This window comes from Seriola aureovittata, chromosome 20 (genome assembly GCF_021018895.1).
Source record: "Seriola aureovittata isolate HTS-2021-v1 ecotype China chromosome 20, ASM2101889v1, whole genome shotgun sequence".
In the NCBI taxonomy this organism is placed as follows: Eukaryota; Metazoa; Chordata; class Actinopteri; order Carangiformes; family Carangidae; genus Seriola; species Seriola aureovittata.
The window spans coordinates 20,095,293-20,107,960 of NC_079383.1; the positions used below are offsets into that span (position 1 = coordinate 20,095,293).

Below are 12,668 nucleotides of genomic sequence, written 5' to 3' on the forward strand. Positions count from 1 at the left end.
CCTTAATGTTTGTTTATCTGCGATTCAGTGGAATGAAGAAATTATTTTTCAATAGGAATTGAGGAATGTTCAATGAAAGAAACAATGGGTTTCAAAAGTTTAGCTTCCATTATAGACTTCCTCCAGACAGAACACATAGATATAGATATCTACTCAAAATCATTTGGACCATGATTGACCCAAACTAATTGTGACGTCACAAAACCACGTTCGTACGTACACTTCTCAGACTCCAGGTGATCACAGAGAAACGTTCCTCCTTCAGCAGATGAATGTGAAAACAGCTTTCTTCTGTCAAACTGTGCACATACATATTCCTGCACAGGGAATTTGTCTGCATATTCTAGAGCTGCAGTGACTTGTAGTGGCTCAGTAAATGTAAAAAAAAAGAAAAAAAGTTCAACATTTAATATAAAATACACAAATACAAGTTTAGATGTGTGTTTTTAGTGTATAAAATATTATGTTATATATGACAAATGATGGTTTTGCCATATTAATCTCATGTATTATTCCAGTACGGTCTGTTTACAGTTGGAAACAAACAGATACAGTGTGGTGCGGAGACTCTGTTTCGCGCCAGCCTGCTGCACCCACTGTGTGTTTTCCATGAGTCAGAGTGGGCGTCATCCAGGCACGAGGATGCCAGCGTCCATAAGCTCTCTCCATCTGTCACCAACGTCCTCTCCTGGTGGGAAGCGCTTCTTTCTCCCATTTATCAATTTCTTTGTTTGTGTGCATCTCGCCGATAAACAAAAACAGGTGATGAGGCAACAATTACACCTCATGAAATATTTGTTTTTTTTCAAATTTAAGAGTCCCTCAAAAAATTTGGATTGGCTGCTTTGAGATAAAAAAAATTAACGCTGAAGCGTTGGGAGAATAAAGACATGGGAGAGTAAAGTGAACCTTTGCTTGCTGCTGAAGATGGCACACAAACTGGACATAAATTATGGTTTTAATGCCCCTCACACCTTGTACTTCATCTTTCCAGTCTTGCTGATAACACAGATATGCTGAAAGAAAAGGAGGCAGGAGAAAGAAAAATTAGCTTGTCTTATCTAACGTTAAATCTATATTACAGTATGGATCAATCTTGTCTAAAAATGTTCCACGTGATGATGGCAAAATATGCGTTTAGGGTCACCCTGTCCTATGGGAAATCTCAGCATGTTGTGAGAGCTTTAACATGCCGCATACAGTATGAAAAGATGAAGCATGCAACAATTTGAAAGCAGAGAAAGGTAAATTACAAAAATATGACACAGTCATTAATCTAACTTTGGGTGTACCAGGGGTTCAACTCATATTTCTTCTGTAGAATGAGGACAGATAAGAAGGGAAGCTTCAGCTCTGCCTGATAATGAGATCCTAACCTCTACATTCCACAGGTCACACTCCTTCAAACTTTCCTAATGAATACCACCCCCCTCAAACATGCACAGGAGACACACACAATCATACAGTACATGCAGTCTGTGCAGCACACACACCCATATGAATACACACACACACACACACACACACACACACACACACACACACAGCTATGGGAGTCAGTGTAGGCTTAGTGTTTCACATGAGTCAGAGGTAAATTTGAGGTCACGCCTTTGCAGATATAAAAATGGCAGAGTTCACATAGGTTTGCATTTACTAATTTCAGACTGATAGAAATATGGCTTGAAATTAGCTGTCAGGGGTGCGACGAGGAAAAACAGAGGAAAGGTTGCACTCCTGACCCGAAGCTTGTAGAGGAGTGAGATTGTTTAAAGGACCAATGAAAGCGGTCAGAAGAAAAATAACTGAAAGGCCGGACTACGACATTATTTACTATGTCAGATGCCTATAGTTCCTACGGCAACGTGGCCAAGAAAAATGTTAGAAATGCTGACGACACTTTGAACCCTGACATTCATAGCTTGCAGTTTTTCCACAACCTAATTATTGTGCAATTGTGATCAGGAGATAAGAGCCAGAGAGAGACTTCTGGGAATGTCAACCGGCAACTAACAACCGTGGCATCATGGATTTTGTGGTAGATATCACCAAATGAGGTAGGAGGAGGCGAAACAAGACCAGAGTCTACATCCATGCTAGTAGCTGTGTGATACCATACCTGGGCAAAGAAGTGCTTTTAGCTAAATGCTAATATATGCATGCTAACATACTCACAATGATAATGCTAACATGCTGATGTTAGGTAGGTATAATGTTAACCATGTTCACCATCTTAATTTATCAATGTTATGGTGGCACTAAAAAGGAGGGAAAAGTCAAGGTATCACTGAAGTCATTAGGTTTCATCCTCTCGGGACCAGGAATGCCTCCGAAAGATTTCATGTGCATCCATTTAAGAGTTTATGAGATATTTCAGTCTTGAGCTGCTAGCTGCTAGCATGGCTAAAAATCCTGATGTGCTAGTCCTCCACCGCAGCCTTGTGAGACATCCTGGGTGCCAGTATGGGTTGTCTTCCATTATTACACACTACATGGGTCAAAACACCCAGTGTAGGTCACGGGTTGATTATTGGGCTGATATTGTGAGAAAAAGTGACAAGCACTTGAAGTTCTTGACAGAAACCAACACAACACTGAGTACTGCTTTGAATGACAGTGTTATGAGTAAACACCTTGCACACATTCTCCCTTTCACATACAAACAGAAACCAGCTGAACAGATCTGAGCTGCTTTTCCTACATGTAAAGTCTCCTCAGGCAGGGAGGACACGTATTGGGTGAGTTTAGGTTTCAGGGCAGAGGAGTGCATCTCTTTGATTTGCTGTGTTTACCCCCCCCCCCCCCCCCCCCCCCCTGTCTCTTTCATCCCTTTCTCTTAGCTTTTCAAAAGGTCACGTGCGGTGTGCAGCGGAGTCAGCGGACTCACTCACTTACATTCAGGTCACGGAAGTATTCGTTGTAGTCCAGCGCATAGCCGACAACGAAGCGGTTGGGGATTTCAAACCCAACATCTATCAGAACAAACACAGACGAGGATCTGAATAAGTAACATGATAAATCCAGTATTTCTCTATGGATTATCAGTGGTCAGTTCATTTATAGATTTTCTCTGTCACAGCTGCCTGCGACAACTTTACTTCAATAATATACATCTGCTTTAGAAATGTTGAACATGTAGTAGTTACACTGATGGAACTATCTTTGTATTTACACTCCAGCTTTATGCAATGGTTCATAAGTCTATCCAGTTTCTAGACTTTTGTCTAACTGTGGTGGGACAAGTAATCTACAGATTTTGTTTCAAGAAAACAAACTTAAAGACGCTTTTGCTTGAAAAGAGCTTCAGCTGTCGTTGGCTTTATAACACAACAGGTTATAATAAGTCCTCTGAGCAGCGCTGCGTCTTCACTGCAGATTGGAAGCTACAGTGAGTCGCTAGCTGGTTAGCGTGCTAGCTTCAGTAGAAGAAAAGATGTGATAGTAAACAGCTGTTAATGCTAACGCTGGCTATGTTGCAATAGCAAAATTCATAAATAACTCCATTAATGATGAAAGTTTGTGCGCAACCATACTTGCTAAGAAAACCACTTGAGCTTTGAGTAACATCACAAAAACACATGATTCACTGTTACTGACAAAGCAATCACAAACATCAGGAATACTCACAGTCTGTCAGACGTTCAGCCATGTTAGGGACCCTCTTCACCAGCAGACTAAACACATGTTAAAACAAAAAGTTTATTCCCAAAGTGTTACAGTACGTGTTACAGTAACTTTCTGTTTATTTTTTTTTAAAAAAGCATCCCCATCCGAAGATGAAACTGCTAACACTTGGACAGAGTTACATACACAGTAAAAGAGGAAATAACTTTCAACGCAAGCCATGTGTGAGGAAAGATGTTTATCTGGTGTCTGTGATCGCAGGAGCGCCAGAGGAACTGCCCACGGACACCAGATAGTGACTGTGGGCCAGCGATATCTTCTTCTAGTGTTCGTCACACGCTCGGCATTTCCACCGGTGGGGAAAAACACAGATGATTGAATGACTGGCTCACCCTGCCACCTTGACCATCTTGGGTTCAAAGGTCTCCACATGCTTCAGAAGGGCCTTCATGGTCTTTCCTGTGTCAACTATGGCCTTAGGGAGGGGAAGAGCAAAGGAAAGGGGGAGAGATGATGAGGAGGGAGGGACGTGGGACATTTGAGTGCAGAGCACTTTCAAAGAGGAGGAAAATGACACTAAGATATTCCTTTTTCTAAAGTTTTCCATTAAATATTTCCCCCCTTGAGTAAATATGTTTAATGTATTAATGAGAAATGAATGAGTACATCTTCTGCACGAACTCTTACTTCTGCTGAATCATTTTTGTCTCATGTCTATTGTTGCTTTTTCTATAAACAGAGGAAATTTCCACTTTTTATAAGAAGTAACACGGAAAATTTTCCATGACATGAGGATTAGATTTATTTGTTTGTTTTCAGAGATGATACGACACTGGAGCGGTTCTTCTAAACTGTCTACAATTGTTGAAGTAAATACTGGCATGATTTTAGTTTTTTTGCATTTGAAGATTTGACAGCATCTTCTTATGGGTAAACAGTCCTTGTGATAGTGTGCTTATGTGTTCAACTTTTACAAGTGAAACATGATCTCAAAGACAAAACACTTTGTTCCTTTTGTCCTTTTGTAGACCAGAAGCAAAGGAGACGTGGCTCTTACAAGCACAATGGCTTCTTAATTTTCTAAAGAACTAAAAGAAGTTCAAACGAAACGGCATCAAACAAGGTGGAAATTTGAAGGGCATGCTTGATAGAATTAATTTATTCTAAAAAGAGAAACTGGACTGCAAGTCAGAGCAGATGGGAGAAAGATTGTTTGCACCTGACACTCACCTCAACAATGAGCACACACTTTGTAACATGTAAAAAGAAAAACAGAAAAACCCATTAGAAAAACATCACCTTTTGAATTTTAACACTGTTCAGGCAGAGTGACAATAAAGGTTGGGTTGTTTCTGTGAAATTTACATTTCTTAGAGATGGTACCTATAGCAACAATGTTGGCAGTATTTTCAATGCCATAACAAAAGCACAGACGACTCATTTGACCTCCACAGTAACGAACATCTGTGTCTACAGTGAGCAAAAAGCACTTCTAAGTGTCCGGGTGTTGCACACTTTCCCTGCTGCACGGTTTCAAATGGCTCCTTGTTCCTGTTGGCTGGGTGTGTGGGGCTCTTTGTGAGGCCAGTGGAGAGTATCTATGGTTTGGGGAGAGCGATCGGAGAGAATGCAGGCACCCGGCCAATGCTCCCGGTCCACACCTGTACGCTGTTACATAACACTCAGAGAGAGTAGACAGAGGAAAACATAACTAACCTGTCTTGCTGCATGCTACAAAATGTAAACATACCGTTCAGCCAGCTGGACAACAACTGTGCACTGGCAATTATTTGAATCTGTATAGCATAACTGTTTGGGATTTTATAGTTTATTATGAAAAAATTTTTTTTTTACTAATCTGTCATGGTGCCAGGTAAGTATTAGGACTTAGTGCCAAGACTGGGTGGCTACAGCCACATTAGCAGCTCTGTGAGGCTGCTTTGAGGTAACTGCTAATGCCAGTAGGCTAACATGCTCAAAGCTAACCTGCTGATGTTTAGCTGGAACAATGTCTAACATGTCCACCATCCTAGTTTAGTGTGCTAGCTTGCTAACAAATGCTAAACACACAAGCACAGATGAAGGTAATTAGTTTTGCAAGTATTTAATCATATTGAACAAATGATGCAGCTACATGGAAGATCAGGGGATCATCAAAGTCAATATGATGCAACCTCTGGGGAGCATGAATGTGTGTTAAAAACTTCACGGCAATCCATCCAATAGTTGTTGGATCGACTGACCGACATTGCTATCCCTTGAGCTACGCTGCTAGCATGTCTAAAAATGGCTTAAAGCAAAAATGAAGAAAGTTTTCATTTCTTTATGAACATAAAGTTGTTTTCTTTTCTAAGTAGGAACTGGTATTTCACCCATGTGTCAATGCCTCTAGTTCCTTCTTCAGTTCACACACTATTCTACATTTATGACTTCAAACTACTCAGGTTTCCATAATAACCACTGGGAAACCAGAGAGCCTGCTCATGCCACCCCAGTCCTCAACTTAACGTTTACTTCTTCTATGCTGTCATTACGTTGCCATTATTATGGTGCTGATTAATAGGTTTTAATGGAGGTATCAATAGCACCAGACTCCTAATCTACCAGCAACATTTCTTTATGAGGCTTACAAAGACTGATGACTAATAATTGTTTTTTTTTTAGATAATATGAGACTTCGTGGGAGGTTTGTGTGTAATATTTCCATCAAAGTGAGAGAGTGTAACTAGAGCGTGGAGTGATGCAGACGAATCGGAGTGATTCATGTTTTCTGTGCAAGGTGCCTGTCAGCCTCTGTGTTTTTTTTCCCGCTGACCTTTTTACCCGCGGCGAAAATGCATCTTAGCTAACAAGTCAAAGTGACAGCTCAGTAAAGACAATTCAACATCAGCCCTTTCTTTTTTCTTTTTTTTTTAAGCAAATGCGTGTGGGCATATTAGCTGAGTAAGTGAAGTCTCTGTCCATCTCAGAGAATGATGTAGCGAGGAGGGATAATTCCTCATGATGCCGCAGCCTGTGTCCTCTGCAGATTCCCCACTCCTCCCTGCCAGAGCTCAACAGGGATGAACAGTCAGTAAATCTGCCTTGTGGGAACATTTGTTTGCCTGAAATGTCTGATTCATGGCCAGGCTGGTGAAGGGCAAACCGCTTTAACAAAGTGCTGCTCATGAGATGTGCACAAAGAGGATGATTGTGAGGAGAAAGCTTCAAGAGTTGAAGCGCAGGGGTGTGTTCTGGTCTGAGGGCAAGTTTGGGGCAGTAAAAACATATTTATAACACAGTTGCATATTATATAAGTACACAAAAATGTAATTGTCCGCGCTTGTATTAACTATAAACTCTATGCATTCTTGTGTAAAACCTCAGATTAGGCGTATCCTGTGTTCACCTCCTGACAGTTTGACTGACGGCTCCCTCTTGAGGACAAGGTAGTTTCTCTTTACTAAACCTGACAATGAATGAATACTGAACCCTATAAGATAAGAGACAAACTTTCCACACACACCTTTCCACGCAGAATAGACAGATCCCTGCTTCCTATGATGTGCAGGTCCTCTGTTGAGTGGTCATTCTGGGAAGAAGAAGACAAGAATGTAAAAATGTGTCATATGATGCAATTATACTCAATAAAATCATACGGAGATGTTGTGAACTTTGTACTTTTTTTTTACTGCACGGTTGCTTTTCAGCCAACTTAAGTTACTGGATTTACTGAATTTACTGTACAACATTCGAGAAAGCATTAACGCAAGACAAGTGCACAAAGGGTGACTATGAATTTAAAATATTATCCTTAACATAACCAGAACCAGGCCCAGTCTGTCCCTGCAGGAAGCAAAGCTTTGAAGAGCGACAGCTTTGAAGTTGGATTCACTTGGCTACAGATGCATCACTTGGATGAAGAGGAACAGTGACATGGACGAGATCCCGGGCCCTGGGGGCAGGTCACATGACTCCATCATGACCTGTGAGATTGACTAACAGTGTCATCACTCAGACACCGTCCTCCACTGTAGTAATGGCAGCTGTTGCTTGCTGCCATGTTGTTTGATGTAATTCTGAGGATTTGCTTTTGTTTTAATGTTGTTATGCTTTTGTATTTCCTTATTATTTTTGATATTTTTATCTGTTGATCTGAGGGGTGGGCTGCTGCATAAATGTGCCCCAACACAGATAAATCAAGTTGTACTGAAGTAAATTTTGTTCAGTGTTATTTGAATTACCCTCATGTAGCCCTGTTGGAAAGTAAAATCTCAAGCTTTTACTTTCTTATTAAGAAAACACGTGACATTATTATGTATGACTTCAGTATGACCCAGGAGGGAAATAAACTATCTCTATTTGAATGTCTGCTGTGTGCTGTGAGAGGAGAGCGGGACTGACGACACACACAGAAAAATATAAATCAGATCCTTTTGGATTTGCTCTGCGCTAGAATACATCCCTGAATAACGAGTGACGATGGTGACAAATGCAAAATGATGTCACTGCAAACATTAACAGAAAATGCCTCAGTTTATACATTCCAGGTGTTAGACAGTGTCATTATCTGTTCTTCTTGGCAGAAACAAAAGCACCAATTACCAAGCTGGTGTTTTCATGAACATGAGCTCTGCAGTTGCTCCACGATCAATCGTCCTTGAGGTGTCCTGCCTGACTGTGCCGCTTCCTCACTAAACAGAAACAAGAGTGACATCTGGTGGCCGAGCCGAAAGTCAGCTCCATCCCTGAGTTACATAAGGGATGTTTAAGTGTCTTTGGTGCATGAAGTTAGGGCTGTAGTGAGCATTATTTTGATTATCAATTATCATTAATTTTATCTATAAAATGCCCAAAAAATAATAAAGAATACTCAGAGAGCCTGTATTTAAGCACATAGGTGTTGTTTGCTCTACAGGTTGTGAAGCCATCTGAGGAAAGTTTGTGATGTTTTATTAAGGCTAAATAAAAAATAGATTTTATGCAGTTCACCCACCAGGTAGCTCTTCAGACGGATGAACTCCACCCGCGTCTCCAGGTACTTGTTGGAGTTGCGGCCAAGAACTTTGATGAACTCCACCAGATCTGCGCAGAACTTGTAGCCGCCCTTCAGGACGCACAGCACCATTATACTGTTGTCCTCAAAGTCGTCCATGATGGAGCTCGCCAGACGCTCTATCCTGCAGGAGAAAATCACACCAGGGCAAACACAAATGACTGGAAAATGATTAAGAACTCACTCTGCTGTGTGTGTTTACGTGTGTTTTTTACCTGTTCATGATGACACCATGGGGAATGTAAACACTCTCTATGTCTTCGTGGTAGTGTTCTGGGTAGGTGAACAGGTCCAGGCTGTAACCTGGCCAGTCATCTTTTATCTAAGACACACAACTCACTGTTAGGCGTGGAGGTGCTACTACTCAGACATGTGATATTTTACCTTTTTAAGATGTTTGTGAACTTCTAAGGTCTAACAGAAAAATAAATCATGGATACTGTTCTTTATATAAATTTGTACATTTTGTTGTAAGAAAAGTCTTATAGTTGCACCCTAGCATCCTAAAACCTGGAAATCTTGAAGACTAAAATGTAAAGCAGTTGACAACAAGTTAAGCTACATCTTCAAATTCGGATTTAAAAAGGAACTAACAGAAAATGTACTACAATATCAAACAACAGCAAAAATGTTGCCGTCTTACAACAACTATAACAGCTGAACAAATAATATCACAAATGCTAATTTTTTGTTGATCATGGACTATGCACAAAATATAAAGCCATGACTTAGATATCTGAATTTAACACTGGATATTTTGATGAGCTGAGCTTTGTGTTGAACGTACCACAATTCCTCCTTTCATCCCTGTGTTGTCCATCTGTAGTGGCGCTGACAAGGTGAAGACGCCGCTCGGGTAAAGGATTAGGATAGGAAACAGGTATCAGTGACCTTCAGTGGAATACACAGAAAAATTATGGGACATAAACTGGATCTAAAAATGAGGAAGAAGTAAATAAATAAATTCCTTCTACAGCTGAACTAGAACAACCTGCTGCACAACATTTTTAATCTTAGTCTTAATCTTAATGTCAAAGCATTTCTTACCGTTTTGTTGCCGTCTTTCCAGCGACCATTCACTAAACAAAAGTGGAAAAAACAGAAACTCATCCACATAAGTCCTGGTCAGCCACATGGCCTGTGGGATCATGCTCAAGTCATTTGCGTAAAAAGGACAGCGTTGTTTTAGTGGCGGAGAATTACAGGGATAATCAGCTTCATGTGATGCTATGCTGGCATGTGGCCGCATCACAAGCCGCTGAGGGAGAATGAAACAACTTAACAACAAATATGTGACACAATTTCTATGCTGTGAATTTTTTATTCAGTCAGAATGAAATTGATTTTAAAGGATGCTCAAGATTTCAAGCCTTTACTTCCAGCTTTTTGCAAAGAAGTTCTCTGATACAACACATTTGCAAGGCAGGAAAACAGGACATAAGACAGAAAGAATAATAGTTTGGCCTTTTCTGATGCTTAAATTTTAATATTCCTTAAAGTAAATTTCTGATAGTGTTTTTTATGTCCTAGTAATGGGTATGTAGATGCTTTTGAACCTCTCGAAGAGGTTAATGTCGTTCTCCAGCTGCTTCATCGCCACTTCGAGCCGCGCCTTGTGGGCTTTCTTTGACAGGGTGTCGATGACGAGCGAGAGGCCCTGGTACTCATGGTGCACCTCATCCCAGCTCTTCTTCAGGCCCTGGATAGTGGACCCAGAGAGGGAAGCCAATCAGTGTCACGGTAAAGTCATTTTGATAATATATACAGTATATATCAGCATTCAAGCATTCTCAGGGGTAATTTAAAACCCTTAATTTTGCTGCTGCAGCCATAATGGTCCGACCGAAAACATTTCATCCTGACCTATTGGGGGTCAATAAGTACTTTTCTAAAAACTTCAAAGGTATGAAATCCCCCCACCCACACCTTAACCCTAACCCCCAAGACGTTCCAGATGTCTGTATGATCCCCTGCTGCTTTAGGGACAGAATTGCCACCGTGCAGCCATGTGTTCAGGTACCTCCACGACGGCTTGACGCTCCTCGTCAGACAGGTGTTTCATGGCTCCCTGCTCCTTCTGTTCTTTCACAAAGTTGTCATACTCCTCCTGAGCCCTCTGCTCTTCTTCACTGCGCTGCAGAAGGTACTCAGGCACTTCTCCATAATCCTGCAGACAGAAACTGGCAACTCTCAATAATATGTTCACAGTGGGTCTATTGAAATATGAAATCAGGCCTCACAGATGGATCATTTCATCAATGAAAATAGGAATTTATTCTCAGTTTTTGTATGTGCTACTTATTATCTTTTCCTGGCATTCATGGCTGTGAATTTGTGAACACATCTGACTGTTGGAACTGACAATCTCTCTGAAGTTGTGTTTCTCAAACTTCTCTTGTGTGTTCTATTGTAGGAAAATACCTTTTTCTTGATGTATTTGGGGACAAGTCCTGAATTTTCAAGGCGCTGCTTGTGTCCCTTCTTGGTGTCCACAAAGGTCGGCTGTGGCTTCATTGGAACCAGTGTAGTTGTCTTTATATAGTCTCTCTTGGTATGCATGACCAGAGGTGGGTTGTCTGTCCTCGCAGGAACAGACGGTTTTCTCGTAGTGTAGATGTGACGAACTTCTTTCGAGCACTGTGTTTCTGAGAAAACATGAAAATATGAAGGTAAGAAATTCAGATGACTACAAAGCAGAATCATTGCTCAAATGTACGCCCACACATTGGTTATATAGTCTATGGAAATACTCACTTTCAGGCAGTTTGGGCTCTTTTGAATGCTTTTTGAGGTATTTGTCTGGGGATGGCACCTCTACTTTTGCTGGTCCCATCGTCCTCATTGCATCCTTGGTTGACTTTTTCTCAAGAACAACTAGCGGTCTAAACTTGGACATGTACCTTCAGAGTCAGGAGAGGAGAAAGATCATTTAATTTCAAAATAATTTCAGATATTCAATCATAAAATGAATCAAAGGATCCCTACTTTCATCTTTAAGCAACATGCAAATTTCACTGCCTTCAGCCATAAGTTAGATTAGTGTACAGTTAAGCTTAAGTAAGCAACAGTAAACTATTACATATGCTTGAAAACGGTCTTATTCGCTATTATCAAAACAGTTGGCAAGTATCATTCTGTTACTTAACTATTCGATTGCTCGACTGTATAATCGGTGTAATAGATTATTGTAGTTAATTATTTTCTATATCGACTTTTAACTACATCTGAAGTGCTCATTAACTAGCTTATGGTGCAGCTAACTAGCTTCCTGATCAACTAAACCAACTAGCTTAATTTGACCGGTGTAGCTAATGTTAATGTGTCAAGCAACAGCTTTGAGCGTACATCGGCGGTTTCTGAGTATGAACCTCCTCCTTCGGTATGAGGTTGTAGACACTTTCGGGTGGATGCAAAACTCCAGACATGTTGAGTGACTTCGAGCAAAAAGAAACCGCTGTTAATTAAGTTCAGCTAATGACTAAACGAACCAACTCGACCGAGCTAACACTAGCTAGAAGTCCTTGGGACAGAGTTATTTGTTTGACAACACGCTGGTTGCTAGTTGCTGGGCAACTGCGGGGGCAAATGTTGCATTCACGAATGCTTGTTAAGTACTAAATTTCATTTTGCGACCGCGTTTTTCATTAAATTGATAGACCGTGGATTGAGTTGATGAGTGAGTTGATTGAGCGAGCACCCGATCTATATGTAGCTACGACAAAAAAATTGATACCAAATTAGCATTTTCGTACTTTCAAGTTTACAACACTAAATTACGAAGTTCTAATATGTTCCTGAATGCAGCAAAGAGTCACCCCAACTGTTCGGTTCGCGATAGAAAATGTTTATAAAAGTGTTTTGTTTGAAAAAATGCTTTGAAATAATTACGTCATTTGATGCATGTAAAGTTAATAAATCATTAAATAAAAGTTTGGGGTTTTTTTTTGCAACGAAAAGGCTGTTGTTTTTTTTCGCTTCTCGTACTTCCCTTGACAGAAATATCAATTTTGTC

The 12,668-nt window shown here is 40.6% G+C and overlaps 2 protein-coding genes across 2 annotated transcripts; both read right to left on the reverse strand.

Moving 5' to 3' along the window:
• Positions 1-399: 399 nt before the first annotated feature.
• Positions 400-9,835, reverse strand: prtfdc1a (phosphoribosyl transferase domain containing 1a). The gene is made up of 10 exons (XM_056363754.1): positions 9,704-9,835; positions 9,444-9,547; positions 8,872-8,978; positions 8,597-8,780; positions 7,127-7,192; positions 4,852-4,869; positions 4,014-4,096; positions 3,625-3,671; positions 2,893-2,969; positions 400-1,016 (listed from the first exon to the last, which is right to left on the reverse strand). Exons 2-10 carry the CDS (start codon positions 9,474-9,476, stop codon positions 969-971), a joined length of 663 nt encoding a protein of 220 aa, XP_056219729.1. The 5' UTR covers positions 9,477-9,547; positions 9,704-9,835; the 3' UTR covers positions 400-968.
• A 122-nt stretch (positions 9,836-9,957) lies between these two features.
• enkur (enkurin, TRPC channel interacting protein) lies at positions 9,958-12,231 on the reverse strand. Its single transcript, XM_056363752.1, has 5 exons — positions 12,002-12,231; positions 11,411-11,556; positions 11,078-11,301; positions 10,677-10,823; positions 9,958-10,355 (listed from the first exon to the last, which is right to left on the reverse strand). Exons 1-5 carry the CDS (start codon positions 12,079-12,081, stop codon positions 10,176-10,178), a joined length of 777 nt encoding a protein of 258 aa, XP_056219727.1. The 5' UTR covers positions 12,082-12,231; the 3' UTR covers positions 9,958-10,175.
• Positions 12,232-12,668: the final 437 nt, after the last annotated feature.